This window comes from Osmia lignaria, chromosome 3 (assembly GCF_051020975.1).
Source record: "Osmia lignaria lignaria isolate PbOS001 chromosome 3, iyOsmLign1, whole genome shotgun sequence".
In the NCBI taxonomy this organism is placed as follows: Eukaryota; Metazoa; Arthropoda; class Insecta; order Hymenoptera; family Megachilidae; genus Osmia; species Osmia lignaria.
Window position 1 is genome coordinate 8,595,852 of NC_135034.1, and position 19,737 is coordinate 8,615,588.

The window sequence follows — 19,737 nt, forward strand, 5'->3', positions numbered from 1 at the left end:
AGATACGATTTCCGGCTACAGATAAATGATAGTATCAAATTACCTAATTATCTGAAGCCAAATCAATGAGATTCATATCGGTTGCGTTCGGATTCGCATCAATTCTACCTGGTAATTACCGTAATGGAACATCTGGGTATATCGTAACTTCCGGTACAGATCGCGCCGAATATTTATGTCGGGGTCTCGAGGAAGAGTTTAGAGATCGCGAGGATGAAAGGAAAAGTGCATCGTGCAAGAACAATGGAGATAAAGGATATAATTAATTACTTGAGTGTTTGAGTGTCTCGTGTACCGTGCGTCGCCGACTCTCCGGAAGGATTCTAGGTGTATAGCTATAAGAAGCTATTAAATAAAGAGAACAATTTCTAGCTCTCTATTTTACCACTTAGACGGAAGAAGAATTAGGATTCTTAAGTCTCAAAGTGAAAGGTTTAAGATCGATGATCAATCAATTGATTAAAAGCTTCCCAGCAGAAAACAGCTGAAAGATCTGATCGAGTTCGGTTAATCCAGAGAATCTCTCGGTTCCAGCTAGTCGATCGCAAGAAACTTGGCCGTTCAAGTTAATTGCCTGGCCAGGTAGATCGTAATGGACCAATTGACGCGAGGTTTCATTGCTCGTTGTCCACCGTCTTCTTCCAATTACGTATCAACGTTGGCACGACGGCTTTCGCGGACGAACGAGCAACGTGAATGCAGGTTAAATTAATTAACAGCGTAATGTCTGCGTAAGGATTTAATTAGTTACTAGGATCGGACCCTTTCGTACCGATGTACGGTGATTAACTGTTACGGAATTGAACTGTGACTTTTATGCCAATTAATTTGCCTTTACCTGCGTTTCCCTCCCTCGTTTTACGTTCAACTCAGATCATGTTGATTACTGGATAAAATGATCCTTATCTCGATGATCCACTCAATGTTTTACCGTTTTATCTGATAACAATATACCATACATTCAGTTTAACTTTAATTATTTACATGGTTAACAGGATTTTTATTATTTATTCTTAATTGCAATGTTTATTAAGTCTTCGGCTGTAGAAATTAGCTGATTCGTTAAATTTAACGATTAAATGTTACGTTATCGTCGATTTTCTGCGCGAACGCGAGTCATTCGTAACGAGACACGAAAGTTTCGCGGGAAAGCCGCGACGAGACACGGCCGTCACGAGATAGACACGTGTTACAGGAGAAATCTGCGAGCAGAGCGGATCAGAGCGGAGCGGTTGTTTGATAGAGCAATTTCAACTTTCTCGAGGATACACCGGTGTCGACTGGAAAGCGCGAATATCGATTTCCGTGTGGTAGATTGATCGGTTTCTAGAAAATTTTGTGGAATCGTACAAACGTAAAACGTCGAAATATCATTCAGTTTCGATTTCGAAATTGGTAAACCAAAATTAAGCGGTAATTGAGATTCTATCAATATGGTAATTAAACAATATAGTTTAGATTCGGTTAGTTTCCCACCGGACCTCCTGCTTTATTCAATCAACCGAGAGCTTTTATCGATATCCAATCATTTATTTGCGATATCAAGTAATATGCAATAATCAGTACGCGAATTGCCATCAATTATAATTTGCTATTTCATTTCCTGTTTCCTTTTATTTCAATAGAGAAATCATTCAATTGCTTTCAAACAAGGGTAAAAGGGTTAATAATGAAGGATTAGAAACGAAGTTATCGAGTATAAATTGAATTTCTTTCGGGCAGAAATCAAGATACCATAAATATTCGCCTATCGAGAAACCGATGAAATCCTTCTTAATTAGCAGTGAGACGCTATTCATTTATCTCGTTACGTCTGTTAGACCCGTTGAAGGTAGAAAAATGGCTCGATGTGAAAGTTTAATGGTTTTCCGATCACTGGCTACGTTCCATCGAATCAGTTCGATGTCAAAGATTAGATTTGTACAATAGAATTCGAGGGCGGACGTGTTCGTGGTGAAGAATCACAATTTCACCTGTTACGGTGAAATTCGAGAATTATTTTGTATACAATGTAAAGAAGGAAAAAATGCATTGCTCGCAACATTAAACGATGATACACTTAAAGAAATCGTGTAACAACGTTTCTCAAAATCATATGAAAATTTCATCCCTTATACTATCCCCTGTTTATTTCTTTTCTATTTTATTCCAGAAAATTTATATCAAAATTTTGAGTAAATATGTGTAAATTATTTAAAAATTTAAACAAATACTTACGTCTTGAATGAAACTTGATAAAAATGCTAATGAGAAATAAGAAGTGAAATCGTATCAAAGAAATTGAATAAATTAAAAAGCCGGTAAAAATGAAGCGTGAATGAAAATTGGGAAAGAAGTGGAGTAATTAAACGAACCGGCGAAAGTAAGCGATGAAAGAAAGTAGAGTTGAGTGAAATCGGTAAAGCAATAAATTTAATTAGCAAGTGATGTAATAAGATATTTGTTCTTTATGATTATCTGTGATATCCTTGAAATAGTCTGTCAAAATTTTAATATCTTTATAAAAGATAATAGAGTCTGAGAAACGTTAAAGTTACACGATTTCTTTTCTTTAAATGAAAAGGAAAAAATAATAAACATGAACATTGGAACATTTAATAAGAATTTTATTAAAATTCTCTTACGCTTTCATCTGGACAAAGAAATAAATAAATATTGAAGTATAGTTTGGCACGTACCGTGAAACCAATACCGACGGTGGCCGCAAAGTTTCCCGGTTGAAATTTCTTGGTATCGAACTGGACCAACAGGGACGTCTTGCCAACTCCACTGTCACCCAGAAGGATTGTCTGCAAATAAAAGGAAACAGTTGCTTCTCAATACAGGAAAACAATTCAGTTCTTATCGAATAAACGACAGACCTAGCTCTACATTGTGTTATCGGATGTCGATTGTCAGAAAACAACGACGATGTCGTTACTTTTATCAAAAATTTCCTTTTCATCTAAAGTATCTAAAAGAATACTGTCGAGGATCGAGTCAACAGCCTCGCAAGGCATTCCATGGTTGAAGTATCTCCTAAACTTTCCATGGAAAAAATAGCGACGGTCATTTTCAGCGTCGTTGTAATTCATCTCGTTGAAGCGGCCGATAATGGTATCCATTCCCTGGCTCCCTTTCATACCTCGTAAAACGACGCACACGCGGCCAACCGTGGAAATACGTGAACCTGTGGCGAAGCAGGTGCCATCCTGGGCTTGTAATGTAATAATCCGCCGCGTGGCCAGGTCAAACGATTATTGCCGGCTACAGGTGTTGCTATCGGGGAACCGAGAGACAGGCCAACAAAGTTGACTGGCAACCGCAACTTTTATGGGGGCCACACACCACGATGGATAACGGTGAAGTCGAACAGTGCATTAGGGACGATTTCAGACAGGATGGGTATTTTCTGGCGCCTTTTTTTTTAAGAGGGTGAAGAATTGCTGAGGTGACAGGAAGTTTGAGGTGTAGGGGAGAAGATGTTTCGATGGTTTCAGTTGAGCTCTGACAAAATAAATTAAAATTGTGGCTCTCTCCGTGGTCCGCCCTCCGAGAAATTGGAACAGTAATACTTCTGGATTTCATAGAAAATTATAATAGCACAATTTTATGTCATCCCATTACAAATTTGCGAATTTATTCGAGAAATACCTGGAACTCGTAAAGAGATCAATGATCAGGCAACAACGGCTCGCAACGAGATGGAAAGGTAGTCATTTCGAGCAGTCGATGCGAAGATAAGCTGTTACTCGAACATAGAAATGGCTGTTAAACGTGTTATCCAGGTCAAGCATTCTTGGTCAGAAAATATCAAGAGAAAGTCTGACTGACAGTCAATAAGAAAGCTGTGTATAGTCGTGAAAAATTCGTCAGATGAATTTTCACAAGAAGCAGCTACTGCTACGGATACTCAATTTTTAACTATTTATCAATAATTTTTGTCACAAGAAGTACAGTAGGCATAGATATACATGCATCGGCTATCTGGAAGAATTACATAGCGGGCCTAGTGTAAATTTTTAAAAACAATATAAATGTATGTATGTAGAAGCCAATGGCTCTTCTCGATTTGCCAAAGATACTCGACATTTAGCGATGTTCAAGCAGCTATAACGCGGAACCCGAAAGGTGAGCAAATTACACGTTCCAGGAGACCCAGCTGCGCGTCGCGTATCCCGAGGGGTAATGCAGGTGGAAGCGGTCGTGAGTAATATAATAATTTGCCCTGTGCCCCGGGTCAAACGATGAGTTCCGTGCGGTGCGCCACGTCGAGGATCGCGGTTGTTCTTTTCACCGGTGTCCAAGTAGGAACAGAGAAAGTTGAAAGAACGTCGCGAGTCATTTTCAACGAACCTCCGTCCACCGATGGATGCAAATTTACGACAGGGTAGTAAAAGTCTGACCAACTAATTCTGTTACGTTTACGAGCACCCGTTGTTTCGAAGTTCAAACGGGCGTAAGTGATAGGTTTCGTTTATTTTCATGGTCTTTTATTTCAAGGTGTGACGCGAGGTATTAATATACATGCTTTCTGTTAATCTTCGATTAATTTTCACGGTTTATGAATTAGTTTGGCAATAGTATCGACAGCGATTCAATCGGCGCCTCCAGGACGCCTGATAACAGGCGACGATCGATTCTACGAGACTGAAATTAAAGACCAATCAAATCCCCGCTGTCCAATTATGCTAAGCGACCGTGTCGAGCGTTCACTAAACGCGAGACCTTCGACTAATTGACCGGCTGATTAATTAGCCTCGATTAAAATCGTGTCCGCGCGTGATCTACCGCACACGAAGCCTGAACTGTCGGGCTGGAGGGAAATAAATCAATCTCCTTCGAGATGCTAATTTCGAACCCCACTTTTTCTTATCACATTAATTCGCTATCGCGCAGAAATAAAAAGACAATATGTGTACAAGTTGAATTAGACGATGCGATGGGGTAAAATGCATCCCCTGAATCGATGAACATCCCCCGTTTTCAAAATCGGAGATTCGTTCGGCACACGAATAATTCACATAGGATTTCCGTCGAGGTGGCGTCCCCTTTACGCAGAATTTCCATTGAAAGATTCGCAGGACCCCCAGGGGGTGGTCGTGACGAGTGTCGACGAATGTGTCGGCCTCAGGGGCGGAGAAACTTAATTCACTGCCCTCCCTTCTCTTCTTCTCCTTCCTTCCCAGCCTCTGTCTTTCGCTCTTCCACTCGCTCTCCCTTTTTTTCCTCCTGCTTCCCCTTAACCGGACACTTTTGTTCGCTCTGCTTCACCCTTTCGTCGTGACCCGTTTTCGATTCTCCGTTTGTTTATTTTCAAACGTCCAACATCCATTGTTCGAATATTAAAAAAAAAAAAAGGCAGACGATCTTGCACGGTGATAAAAGATTATTTCGCTTGGCGTCTTCGCATCCTCGATTTCGAGCATCAAAGAAACGAAACCGGCCGAAAATTCGGACAAGATCTGTGTCGATGACGAGCGATCGCACGGAAAAGCCAATACACTGTGAACGAAAAAAAGAAGCGGGCCAACGATGAAACGAAGTTTCGATGGCTTGTTCCGAAAGATCGATCGCCTTTCGCGATAAAGCCACCGTATTCGCTTTACGGCGAACCGTACAACCGTTCTTCTAATTGCCAACTTTTTCTCTGTCCTGGAGAAACGTGCGCCGTTCGTTTGTCGAGTAAACGACAAGAAGCAAACGGATGCTTCCTGTTCAGAGAACGATCGCATTTGGCGTGGGTGGAAGTTCGATTTTGGGAAACAATCCAAGTATCTTCCTTTTCTTATTACAGAAAATTTTTAAATGTTTCATTTATTAAAATGGAAAAATGGCAAAGGCTTCGCTTTCTATTTTGTCACGAAGAATATATCGATTTTGTGGTAATTTCTTTTTTTTGAAACAGCCTGTATGTACGCTTGAGAGTCACTGAACAGCACGACAAGCTTCCCGAACAGACGTTCTCTGTCCTCCGGTCGCACATGTTCCGAATTCGATGCATACTCGCGTACACGTACACACGCGGCACGCATGTGCATCCTCGCGAATGCACGTGTAACGAGATATCTCGTGCGCGCGTGCACGCACAATGCAAATTATAATGCAGCCCGTATAAGTGCGCGTCCGGCATTGTCACGTCGAGCTGTTCCTTCGCGTCGGTTTGACCGTAAATTTTACGACTTTCGACTTCTCGAACGAAATTCTCGACACCGTTCCCTCAGAGGACATTTTTTCTTCCTTTTTCTTTAATTTCAAAACAGCTGAGTTTCGTTTTATTCTACTTTCTAGGAATTTTATTGCAATTTCTATCGAGTTTAAAACTTTGTTTCTGCAATCTGAAAAATCCGCTCACAGTTTTAACTTTCAATGTTCAATCCCGACAACCATAAATTCGCGTAACCCTTCCACGTATGCCGTTCGCGAATAAAACTTGCGCATTTCGCGGTAAAGAAATCTATTCCGCCGCTTGTGTAGGATTTTTATGAATCTCGCGCGTTGATCATTACAACTCATCTTCACGGTACGTCTACTTTATGATCGTATATTTTTATAGCCTACACGGCGTATCCCTCTTTTATACTTGTTTCGCTGTTACATCGCGCCATCGCGCGACTACGATCGACAATTTCTCGTTTATGTTTTTGCGAACGAGCAAAGTTTTTCCTTTAAAACGGCTTAGAAACATATAGGCGGAGACTCGAAGCTCAACGTTCTGAAAATTCTTCCATGCTTGTTTCGACGTAATGATAAACACGCGATCGTGTATTTTCAAAGTGTTTTCGAATTCCAACCGGAATAGCATCGAAAGCACGATATTCGACGCTTCTCTGGACGCGAGTTTCCATGCGCGAACACGCTTAGATACGCTCGTACACGCGCCCGTACAATACGGCTTTTCTTGCAGTCGGCGTCCAATGGTGCGGCAAGGTCGTGTGCATTCGTATGCTAATCAGCTTGCGAGCAGACAAGCGGAGGAGAGATAGAGGAAGAGTTGGTTGGAACGATACCGAAGACCACCAACCGATAAATACGAACGAGGATAACGAGATTCTGTAAAAACCGTTCCACGCTAAATATAGCCGTTTAATTGGCATTAATTACGAGCGATCGCTCGATTCGGTCACTTGCGTCCAGTTTCACTGATCGATCAGTAAATTTCGTGGCGACGAAAAGTAGGGAACTCGTTATAAGTAAATTCGAACAAGGTGTTTGAGGTACAATTGATCAACATTTACTATAGATGTTTTTAATAGTTGTGTGGCTCTCTCCATGGTCCGCCGCCTGAGAATTCATTTTTAAATTTATATATATTTCAAGGTTTGTAGCACGAGCGATAAATTGTATAATCAATTTCTTAGCAATTATCACAACGACGATATAATTGAAATTTGACATGTTTGTTAATTTCGCGGTTTTATTAATAAAACGATACGAATGAAACAACGTCACGTTGGCAAAATTAATACGTAGCTTTCGCGTGTTTTATACAATTAATACTACACCTCTGTTGGATCCTGAATTTCGTTGGGATGTTATTAATTTAACATAACGGACTCCGTAATAACAACCACTTTGTGGAATTTGTTAATTGAATATGTTTTAGAGTTTCACTGCCGTTGCATATGTTCGAAAGAAATGTTACGGACACGCAATGTGCGATCCGTGAAAATTTAATAATTCATGTTACTTTAATCACAGGATCGGTCATAATTAAGTCTTTCGTGGAATTCATTAGTTTAATTAACCTGTCGATGCCATTTTCAAACATCCACAGAAGATTGCACCGTGTGTCAAATTAAACAAACCGGTACTTAATTCATTGCAAAGAAAGAAAGAAATATTTAAAAACTCCATCCGTCGAATGAAAAAACCCTTTCAATAAAAAGTGACCAACCATTAATCGGCATTGTTACACGGTTCGATTAGCGCTGATTCGCATCTCTCAGCTCGCGATCGAAGGGAGAAGCGGTAGTCGAGGTCGCGACCCCGTCTTTCAAATGCAAAAACTTGCTAAGAAGAAGCCTCGAGAACAGAATACATCGACGAAAAACTCAATTACCGGATAACAATAAGAAGTATCCGCGGAATTTGGTTTTTGTTAGCCACGAAATTATTACTGGAACGCCTCGTTTCTTCGTCCATTACCAGGCAAACTAACTTCAGATTCCGTTCATTCGGAATTGCAAATCTTCGATCGTTCTTTATGCATTATGGATCGAAGCTCGATTGGCGAATAAAACTTAATTGATTCGCTCCTTTGCAGGATGTCAGGATAAGAGAATTTTTTTCCAAGGGATTTGTAAATAATTGGAATACTACTCTCAAACTTCCTTGAATTAATTATGTAAAATTGGATTTTCAATCGAAGATTTAATATGTTTATCTTCATAAAATTTCAAAGGAGAGATACTGAAATACGAAGATGCAAATAGAAAAACCCTTATGACGAATAGGTTCGTGCAAACGTTCTTCTTTATCGTCGTGGACACGGTCGAGCGTTTATCAATTTACAATTCCCAGTTCGGGAAGGTGGACGTGTGGAATACCAATTGATCCGCACGCGAAAAACGCGGCTTGAATCCTCGCTTCGCTCGACCAGTCGACTGCTCGGATTCACGATAAAAGGAGAGTCAACCTTTTCGATCGGGCAACGTCAGGTGAAACCCTGTTGCAAGAAGGACTACGTAGCCAGGGACGTTGCCATTTTTAGGACCATTATTCGAACGTTCTGTCCTTGAATTAATTTTTTATTAAAATGGCACTTATGGTTTGTATAGCAAACTATTGAAACACAATTAACCAAAGTGCACGGAGAAGATCGCGTTAACAGTGAATAACGCTGAAGATTTCTCTCCTCTCCTCTTGCGAGGAGGTTTTGGTTCTCGTCTTCCTCCATTACCACGAGGCCGCTAACTCAATTTGTATGCGACTGCGCGAGCCCGCCAAATGCACCGCCGCTTAAGGTCAGCTCAGTTTCTAACCGAGTTTCATCCCGATGCAAGCGAAAAAGGAACATCCTCTTCGTTTAGTATCTTTCCTCATATATATTTGCAGAAACATAAAATTATTCGTCTTTTGGAATGTTAATCAGCGATCAGAGGTCAGCTTTCTCCGCTGAGAATCATTCGACCCATCATAAGCAATGGATGATGTATCGAGATACAGCTTAATCATATTTCGATGCTAACACCGTCCGGCTTACGCATTGTGTGGTATCCAATTCTGTCTTTAATCCACCCACACACTCGACTAGCATAGAGCAGCCCATTGATCGAGCTTAGAGCACCGTGAACACTTGGAATAATATATCCGCTCATAACGCGACTGACGAGCACCATCTATCGACGTCGAAGCTGAGAAATTGATATACGCTCGGGATATCTAATGCATAATCAAAAATATTTGTAATTGCTAATTAGAAATATTCGTGAAGTCTAATATCTAATTGGAAATACTCGTAACACTTAATACCCGATTCGAAATATTCGCGTTAAGAACTCAGGATTAGAAATAATAATAATATAAAAATATAAAAATAGTGAAATGAAAAAAACTTAAGAGATATCGTAAGGCGAGCGGATGATTTGCGAAGCGTTTTTAGAATGTCACGGCAATTAACGAGGGTATCCTCGAGCGGATTCGAGGGAAGCAGCGGACTGTTCCACCGATCAGGGGGGTGAAGTAAAACCGGTAGGGGGTCCATGGTCTCGAGCCGGTTCTTGCCTGGCATTTTCTTCGACCGAGTACTCACTCTTATAAGGGATAATTGAAGAGCTCGGTGTTGCGACCGGCTCCGCTGTTACAAATCTTTCGGCAAGAAGGTAGTCTTAAGAAATCCTCCAACAAATTGATAGACTGTTTATTCTTCAAATTGTCAAAATTACAGTTGACATCTCTAGTTTCTAATCAATTTTCCATTTAACACAATTTAAAGAAACTTTGCAAATTTATTACTTTCGAACTCTTCCATAATTATTCCAAATTTGAACCAAATTATCCTATGCTTGCAAACTTTGAATCCAAATCGGTGTCTCTAAGGTAGAATAAAAATTCATCATGAAAGAAAAGCAAGTGAACTGAAAGAAAAGAAAAAGTATCCAAAGAGTCGCAAGGGTAAAAAGAAGATATCGAAGGATTATAGGGAACCAGACGAGCTTCGAAGAGAGAAAGAAGGTATGAGAAAACGCGATAGAAAAACGTTGAACGAAGAGAAACGAGACGAATGGAGGAGGAAGAGGAAGAGATGGAAGCAGGAGAGGGCCAGAAGAAAAGGAAGAAGCCGAAGGAAGGACGTAGGAATCGTGTTGGGGGCCGTACCACGGGTATAGTATGGACCTCGGGCATTCCCGATCATTATTCCAGCGGCTTGCCACGAGAAGAGGAGGGCAGGTTGACCTTGGTACGAAGGCATGACTGACCTTGCCGGTCCTACATCCGAGAAACACACTGTGTCCCATCCATCATGCAAATGAGCCGGTAATGAATATCAAACGACGTTCTTGCAAAGAATATTTTCCACGGACAGATACATGCCGGCAATGCATGGGATATCCTGAAAAGTTTCTAGCCCAGATTCCAGAACTTGAAGACTTTTTAATAAATCATTCGCGAACTCACCTTGTGCGTCAAACCAGGGTCTTCCTCTTTGACCCTCTTCAAGCTGCTCGTATTGTCGTAGTCGCTGAACGAGTAGCCATAATTTTCGACGAACACTTCCGCCGGTGGTTTGTAGTCCCTGTATCCGGTGGGCGAGGGTGTGGTGGTCAGAGTTTGACCGGTGGTTCCCGGTGTCAGACCCGTGGAGGGTGGGTTGGAACCATCTTCCTCGAAAACGTCGTCACTCATATTGTCCTCAGCGGTCATAATCTGATAATTAAGAATTACACATCGTAAAGGGTTTAGGATATTTTCACGAAATACGTGCGAAGTGAATAATTGTCAAAATTAATTGATTACTCCATATACACAGCGATTATTCTCGTTGAAACGAGGCTCAAGCTGTTACATTATCAAAGCTATCGAGAAAACCAGTCCGCTAAAAGCACATGGTCGCGAAATAAAACTGAAATAACTGTCCTTCGATCCGACGACATCTCCATCAGTACGTGCCATAACGTCGCGTCCTTGTAGCACTTAAAGCCAATTAGTAGGCCTTTCTGGACAACGATCGACTTCGATGACTCGATGATTCCCTCGCGAGAACGATGGAACGGCTTTTTACTGCACGTTTAAGCTGCGTTACTAGTTTTACGCGATGAGAATATCGACGCGTGAAAATTCAAGCAATTATAAAACGAATATCAGTTAGGGTGAAATTTTGGTAAAAATTGTCAAATGTAGATAAATCGAGATAAGCAGCCAGGTGATTATATTTGAAACGTCTATGGATTATTGATCATTCAATTATTGCAACCAGTCAGATTTCCATCGCGATAAACTTGTTAATTCATGGGAGATACTCATCGTTTATGGCGATGCCTCGAAACATGCCCATAGAATCGATACGTTTGCATAGGGAAGAAGGAGAGTCATGCATGATTTATAACACTGTTCCCAACACGGAGAGCCGTGAAAGAAATCCGATGTAATCTCTCGCAGCCTCTCCAACTCGCGTATCAATGTTTCAAAACGATGTTCACTCTTTCCACGATATTTTCACGAACAACATACCACATTTGCATGCATTGAAAATACAGCAAATGCAAGGATTTCTAAAAAGACTTCTCTGGGCAAAAAATGGCCCTGATTACTTCGCTTCTTGGCTTTCAAAAAATTTTCAAAAGCTCTGTTTTAATATATAACCGATCCTTGAATGGAATGTTTAAAAAATTCATTGGGAAAAATAATTATTTTCTTCGGATATAAATGACCCAGTTTGCCCATGAAAGGTTAATAACAAATTACATTTACATATATTGAGAAAACAGAGAATCCAAGAATTTAAAAAAAGAAGCAATGACATTCTTTAGAGGATCATAGTCTAATTTAAGACATAAATATCTTTGGTTTCTTGGTACATGTAAAATTATCTTTGCTTTGATTCGGTAGTTAATTCGTAGTCAGATATAAAGTGCGTGTATTTGTTCTGCTTCAAAACGACCGTGGCCCACGGAAGTAAATACGTTTCATATCGGTGAACAAGGACAGGTTAGTACTGTTTCGTCTGTCGTTTCGATAACATCGTTCCGTGGATATGATTTTGCGAAGTGTGTTTTGGGATATTTCAATTGGTACATATCATTCTAATCTTCTACTTTTATTATTAATTATTGCAATGTTACATTCGGTGAAACATACAATAAATACTTATAATTTAATTTTTATGTTACAGTGTTTCCAGCCTTTGAATTGAATTCTAGGAACGACAACCATGCTGCTATCGGTGAGTCAAATTAAACATTTATTTGTTTATTCTTATTATCAACTCTTCGACAATCTCTGTTCATTTAAACATTGGTAAAGATTAAAACCAAAGTTTGTAAAGCCACTTTACAAAAGTACACCGCAACACATCGTTTCTTCTCCCATTGTTTCAAACTCTGGAAACCTTTCCACCGACGAGTTTCCCGCAAATTCAATTTCTGTGATACTGTTAAAAATAAAAGCTCGTTTCGATGTATCACGATGGTTGTTATTTTCGCGAATATTTTCAACGTGTTTCAAATTTTCGGCTCGATGAATTGAGTAATTGGTTGTTTGTTACTGTTATTTGTTACGCGTAACAATGATCGTTTTTTATATTTATATTTGATAACATTATTTTTGTTGAAGAGTTGATTGCTATGCGAAATCCGGCATGTTTTATAAAATTATTACTGCATGAGACTCGAATCGCAGTGATTTTCGTTTTAGTTAAAACTAATAGCTTGAGAAATGAATTTTCTGCTGATAGAAAAAATTAAGTGATCGATGCATGTGGTAGCAACGGTTCGCCCTCCATTTCTCTATAGCTCGCACACAGACCGCCCCACGTCGGAACAAGGGGTAGTCCCACCCCTAGTCGTGACATTCGTACCCCATGAATTTATCAGAACCAGACGTCTGATATTTGTAACATTCTTAGCTGCGAGCTGTTCATTTTTAACCCTTGAACGACAGAGCTGAATTAATTTTTACCCAAAGCAATGAAGCTTGTACAACAAATAGAATAAAAATTAATGAAATAATAAATCTAAGAATTTGAAAAAAGAAACAGTGACACTTAAATTTTTAAATTAAACTTCAATCTTCATCGCCTGGCGTTGAAGGGTTAATTGTGCTACGTGTAATCGCGAAAGAAACTGTAACAGAAGGGGTTAAACCACCCCTTATACACTTTTTATTTCCTTTTATTATACCGTACGGTCTAGTTACCAACTAATTTTCTTCACACGAATTATTAACCGCGAACGTTAATTATAGTTCATTTTTTATTCAAAACTTTACTAAAGGACCAAATGTCGTGTAAAAAAACCCTCTTGCATGTTCTTTTTTTACGGGAAAATCAATGAACCCTTTGAGAGTGTACTTACGTTAAGGGATGCAGAGGCGGGGACGGTGACCATACCAGGGACGTCACCACTGCCACCCCTCATTTCGCCCCTTTATTTGGCCCACCTCCCTTTGCAGTATCACATCAGACCTCTGTAAACACAGAGAACATTGTTAATTCGTGAATAATTCTGCATTCTAAATTTGTGATTTTATTTAATATATATCGTGCAAAATTGAGGGTCCCGGAACTCGCGAAACTTTATAAACAATTTAATGGAATAACAGCAGCTGTATGGCTTAAACTTTGTTTTATTAAATCGAAGGAAATTGTTCCGGGTCTCTTTGGACTGCTGGTGTCGCCATTATCTCGGGGCAATTTAGGCGACCATGCCATCAGTTTCTTCTCGAACCGCGAATAAAATTTGCGAAACTTATGGGTTAATTCTCGCAACTGCTACTTTGCGCAATTATAGCAGAACTAATTGGATTTGGAAAGGTTACGGAGCTACTTGTCCACCCTCGAGGGTGAAATATTATTTCTCATTAAGAGAATAATATTTATTTTGAAGAAGTATGCACCACACCGTTTCTCGCGTAGATTCATTTATTATTTTGTTTTATATCTCATATTTTATTCAACAAATGCAAGCAAGACACGGTTACAAATTGAATTCCATATATTCGAGAAGCAAACAGCACAGCTCTACAAGTTTCCCCATACTTTATTGCCAAATGCATCGCACACTGATGCACCTAAATGCATGCAATTTCTCTCGAACCAACGGACCTCGAATTCACTTAAAATAAGCATTCTCGAAGCAGAAGCTCATCCCAGAGAGCGAGACAAGTTTATTCAATAATCCGGTGCACCGTGCGGTTTAATATCGTTTCCCGGCACGCATTCGTGGCCCATCATAAATTCTCTTTAGGGACTAATTTTATCGTATCCCACTGTTGTCCAATTCTGACCGCTCTGCGGCAAGTAGCCACGCGTGCATGCCTCCTTCTATATCACCGATTCCATCAGGCCTCCAATATGAACCAGAGAGTGAAAACACTTCTCTTCTATAATCGTCTGACCCAATGCATTTCTCTTAAAAAAGAAAGAAAAAAGGAAAATTTATTTTCACTTATGTCTTGAAAATAAATATTTCCATCCTCGTCTTCGGTGCGCACATTATCGCGTGCCTAATATTCGCTCCCTATTTCATTCAGTCACTCGTTCCTCAAACTATCTCCTCTCTCTTTTACACCGGTATCCCGTCAATCTGTCCGTCTCTCTCGAATCGTTCCTTCTCAGCCAGGCTTGCGTGCAGAATTTTTCTTTCTCCAGTCACGCCGTTCCCTGGGAGTATCGTATATCGCTCTCTCTTTCAATCTCCGTCCTTATCCATCTTCCGCGACTGCATCGCTCCATCTTCTTCAGTTCTCTGGAACAACTCTGTTCCACCTTATCTCTATCCGTTCTGTGACTCGCATCAGGCACGTTATTTTTTTCTTTCCTGATACTAGCTCTATCCTGCTTCACGTTCGTGTGAACAACTCTTTTTCTTTTCTTATACGATACGTCTCTTCGTCAGGCACACGGTAGTTCAACACGGTTCCTCCTTGTTCCGCAGAGGTCTCTGTTCCTCCGTCGGGTTCTCATATCGCAGAAACGGGTTCCGTTGGTGATCTCTGTTGCACGCTCGCTGCGTGGCCCACCCACCGCAATAAGTTCCACCCGCCCACGTTACCTCTCACGCACTTCTGCCGCGCGATCATCCGTTGCGAATTGGAAAGCAGGCGCGTCGCTTATCTCATCGCGAGATCTCCCTCTGCTCTGCTCTTTAGCGAGAGGGCAAGCAACGCTGCTGCTTGTTGCTCCTTTCCCTCCGTTCGACACCGAACTCGTGAGAAACGAGCGGGAACGATGTTGACGAGCGACTTTTCATCTTCTGAAACTGAATCTATCTATAGATATCGTGCTCTGATTAGAAATTGCAAATAAACCTTGACGATAAAAATATCTTGCCAACGAATAGGTACTTGATCTTTGGTATCAATCGACGAAAAGTTTCAAAGTTTCTCGGTACCTCTTTGATGGCGGATCGGAGCGATAATTGAGACAAATTTTTCAAGCATCAAGGCTGATTTGCAAGAGAGATTCCTTTGTTGCCCTTGAACTCGTGGCTGGTGCACTTCCTCGGCCGTTGTTTCCTCGACTTCCACGGTCAGTCAAGCGGATCGTACTCATGGTCGGAAGCTTTATTGTGATCCGTCGTTTGAACAAAGACTCCTCTCTTCGGCTGCCCGTGAACCTTGACGAACGGTGACGTTGACGTTCGTCCAGCGGTGTTCCGATTCAATTAAAGCGAGCTTCTGTATCGCGTTTCGAATCATTCCCGACTGTAATTTTTCTGAATAATCACGGCAGTGAAACCGGGCGAACAGAACGAAACTGTTTGCTCTAGAGTCGCGTATGGTTTCATTGAAATCGGACTTGTTTCCGAGTCGAAGCAAGCGTTTCTCGAAACTTGTCGTGTTCCCTTCGCGAAATCATGGCGATCGCTCGATAATACAGAACGCGGCCCTAATGAGAGGCTCGAGTGGATCGGATAAAGGGCATCGGGGTTCGTGGATCGTCCGGGTCCTCGTGGCACGACCGCACGCCATAAAAGCGCTCTCTATATTTAGCCACGGTACCCCATATGTTCCCCACCTACGTTCCTGGCACCGCGAACTACGTTCGCACGTGTTTTTACGGCTCTCCTCGTCTGCGATCCCCAAGTGTCCCTAGGTATAGCCACCAGTTTGCGTTCCTCGTCTCGTTCCAACCCCCTGCAACCCTTCGCTGCTCGTGGTGGTGGCACCCCTTTCGCGCCAGAAACCCCGAATCGATGTGTTGCGACAGTTGCGAAATTTACTGTTAGCGAACTTAATAATTAGAGGTAATAAACTCGGTAGCCTTCATTTTGCAGAGAAAAATATTTGAGTTTTAATAAGAAGTGCTGCGGAAATTGAATTTCACATAAAATTCGGTAATATTTATTTCTGTGGTAAGTAATTGAAAACAAGCTACTCGGAATGCTAATAGATTACGTTAATTTTCTGATAGTCGTAATTGCAGTGGTAGAAACCGGTACTCCTTTCGAACCTGTTATTTTCTCCATGCGTTCCGGTAATTATTGCCGACTGCAAACATTTCCATGTGTTATAACAAGAAACTGGGTTAAAAACGTAATTCATGCTCTCCCGTTGAAAAGCAAACAACATTTGCATGTTACGAAGTCGTTGCCACGTACGACGACCTTCGCTTTTATCGTAATAGTAATTACTGAAATAACTCGTTTAATTGACAAATGACACGTGACTGCAAGTATCATTCAACGTGTACATTATATAAGGTAACCGTGTATCGCATCTTTATGTGTCATGTTCTATTTCTTTTTCATGTATCGTCGCTAAACAATGCACGAGTCTCGACTTTAAAACCACGGTTCGATATCGATTAAATGCCACAACGAAAGGTTATCCCCGACCTCCATCTTGAAATTGTTGATGTAGCTTTAGCATCAAGGTCAGGACCTAGCTATTTTTTGTTCAAAGAATTAGCAATTACCATCGATTTTTCCGCTGTAGTAAAAATTTCATTAAATCGTGTACTTTAAATAATGTCATTTGCGTGGTTCATCATCAGTAATCGGGATCAATATTAAAGCAGACTTATTCGTGTCACTGTGAATGCAAACAGTCTCTTGAAGAAACCTTCTCACCTCCACCCACCCTTTTCACCCTCCAAAGAGTTGAAACAGCGCCCAAAGCAGCGACCACTGACCCACATACCCAACCCTCCCTGAAGAACATCAACCTTTTCCACCCCTTGCATCGTTCCCTTCTGCACAGCTTCAATTTCAATTCCACTCCACTTCACCTAAGCCAATTTCAATCCACTTCGAAAATACGCATCCCCTCTTTCGTCACGTTTCGTATAAACCCCATGCGCGATAGACCATTCGTAAATGGTTAACCCCATGTGACGTACACTCCTGTTCATAACTCATAGAATATTTATTATTTCTGGGAATCATATCGTTAATATAGTGCTCAGATAAAATAACAACCCCAAGAAAGCATCTATTCAAATAAGGGTTAATTTCACTGGAAATTGCACCCAGAGCTCTATACTAGGTTTCTTTTTAAAATAATTTGCATACTGACCATGGACGCTATGGAACACTTCTTAGTACACCCCTGGACAAAGTTCCAAATATTTATTCCTTAAAAATTGCTAATTCCTATGATAACTGTAAGGTGTCCCGTAACTACTGAAAGGGAATGTACCTGTGTGTATGCAGGTGGTTCGTCGACCAGGGTGCACGATCGTATAGTCTCTCTCCTCGGTGTCGGTTAGCTGGTAAACGCAAAGAAAACTGGTCCGTTATCGATCACACGCTCCACCCACGAATTAAAAAAAAAATAGCAGGGACGAAGCTGTGTCGCAAAGGGCAGCGTCGCGAAGACGCGTGCAAGCTCCTTTGCCCGGTGTTTTTCCGACGCTTTAGTGGAAACCTCGGTGGTTGCGATAGGTCGCGGTTGACGCGGTCACGTGATGGGTGCACCGGGCGTCTCGGGTCGTCTCGCGGGTCGGAACGGTTTCCCGAAACGTTTCGAACGCACAACCGTATCGGATTAACGCTGGTTCTGTCGCGATGTACACGTTCCTCGTGGTGCAGAGGAAAACGAGCCAGCTAGCCAGCGGAGAGAACGCGTGTCGAACGGAAGGAAAGGAGGACGCACGCAAGCGCAACCAGCCATCGTCCTAACCTCCACTCGATAAAACGTCCTCGACTCGGTTTCTCGTTGTTACGTCAGCGGCCGCGTACGTGTTGCGTCAGAGGGACGCGTGCGCGCACGTGGCACACTAACGTATACACTTGCATCCTGATGCACTTTACCTGCATGCCGGTGCAGGGACACCACCGTGGACAATGTTTCCGTGCGGTTCCGAGGATAGATCGTACCCGGAGACTGTATAGTGCATGTAGATTGTAGGGGTTGAAAGGTAGCAACTGCTTTATCAGTGATGAATTATTGCGGGAAAAGGTCGTTTTTGTTTGGAATTTAATTTTATTGAAGATTTTGGTAGAACGCTTGAATCGCTTCTTATTAATTATGCGATTTTGTTACATTATTTATGGCAGTGATAAGGAATCCTATACCTATTTATTAAGTGTGATCAAACTTGTTTACTCGGGTAAACGTTACACAATTTATTACCCCTGCAAAGTTGACACAACGTTTCGTCCTTTCGATCGATTAATCGTTACGTTTTACGTCAGAATTCAAGGAGAACTAGCAAACATCGCTGCGAATGACCAACAGTTTCTAAAATTCACAATAGAAATGAAGAATATCTTCTGCATCAAAAATTGTAACAAATATTTAGATTTTAACCGTGAAATGAAAGAATTTTTCTAAAAATTTTTTCGGTGGTATATCGAATTTTTCCTTCATTTTTCTACGTGGTATCAGCTTCGATTACTCTATGGGGAAAATGCGGGGGAACGATCGGATGAAAGGGAAAGAGCCTAAATATGCAACGCGGGCAATCCACCCCCGTTGAAAGAGAGTCCGTTGTATGTCGGTCGAACTTGCGCACAATGTTCGAGAGTTTTATGAATGAAAGCTCGTGCGAACGATCGATCAGACTCACAATTCTGATTCAGAGAACAGGGATATTATAGAACTTAATTATTCAATCGTTACGTTAACAAGTTGACTGTCGCAGTGAATTCTAATTTTTTACCAGTGCAATCGATATTATGGCAAATTTAATGGAAAAAGATTTTAAGAATGAAATTTTAATAACTCGCAATCATAAGATTGCAATATTCATGAATATCTTGTGCCTTTGGCAACACACAAAGTTGCTGTTTTCAACGAGAACTTGGCTGGTTCGCTAGCGCGAAGAACGGAAGTCGCGTTCATCGACGCGTATCCGGCGACGCGAAGTTTTCACTGTGCGTGCGACTGGAAACACCATAATTAACAGGTGAATCAGTGAAAACCGACAAGAGAGCAAGATACCGGGTGGTTGAAATGTCACGGAAATTGTATCGTATACCGATCTGGATACGGATTGCGTGACTTTTCTACCACCCTGTATGAGATACGCATCCCGATCGATCGCCTTGTCCATTAATTTCGATCGAATTGAGTCCAATCACAGCCAAGGCTTGTCGCACAAGAGCTTCTGCGAATGGACAACGGAAGTGGGAGGAAGAGCGTTTCTCGGGTTGA

At 41.3% G+C, this 19,737-nt stretch overlaps 1 protein-coding gene and 1 long non-coding RNA gene across 4 annotated transcripts in view; one reads left to right on the top strand and one right to left on the bottom strand.

The window, feature by feature from the left end:
• LOC117605314 (ras-related protein Rab-37) overlaps window positions 1-18,256 on the bottom strand; it is a 55,747-nt gene extending 37,491 nt beyond the window's left edge. Inside the window, exons 1-4 of the mRNA XM_034326498.2 lie at window positions 17,779-18,256; window positions 13,494-13,605; window positions 10,600-10,848; window positions 2,679-2,789 (exon numbers count right to left, since the gene is read on the bottom strand). Coding sequence (XP_034182389.1) covers window positions 2,679-2,789; window positions 10,600-10,848; window positions 13,494-13,556 — 423 coding nt within the window. The 5' untranslated portion in view covers window positions 13,557-13,605; window positions 17,779-18,256. The remainder of the gene's footprint in view (window positions 1-2,678; window positions 2,790-10,599; window positions 10,849-13,493; window positions 13,606-17,778) is intronic.
• LOC143308267 (uncharacterized) overlaps window positions 1-19,737 on the top strand; it is a 118,112-nt gene that overhangs the window by 45,551 nt on the left and 52,824 nt on the right. For 2 of the 3 annotated variants that reach the window (XR_013065265.1, XR_013065266.1), the window contains one exon: window positions 12,314-12,364. This is a non-coding gene — a long non-coding RNA (uncharacterized LOC143308267). Of the gene's footprint in view, window positions 1-12,007; window positions 12,213-12,313; window positions 12,365-19,737 lie in introns of those variants that run through there. The other variant, XR_013065264.1, reaches the window with a different exon arrangement.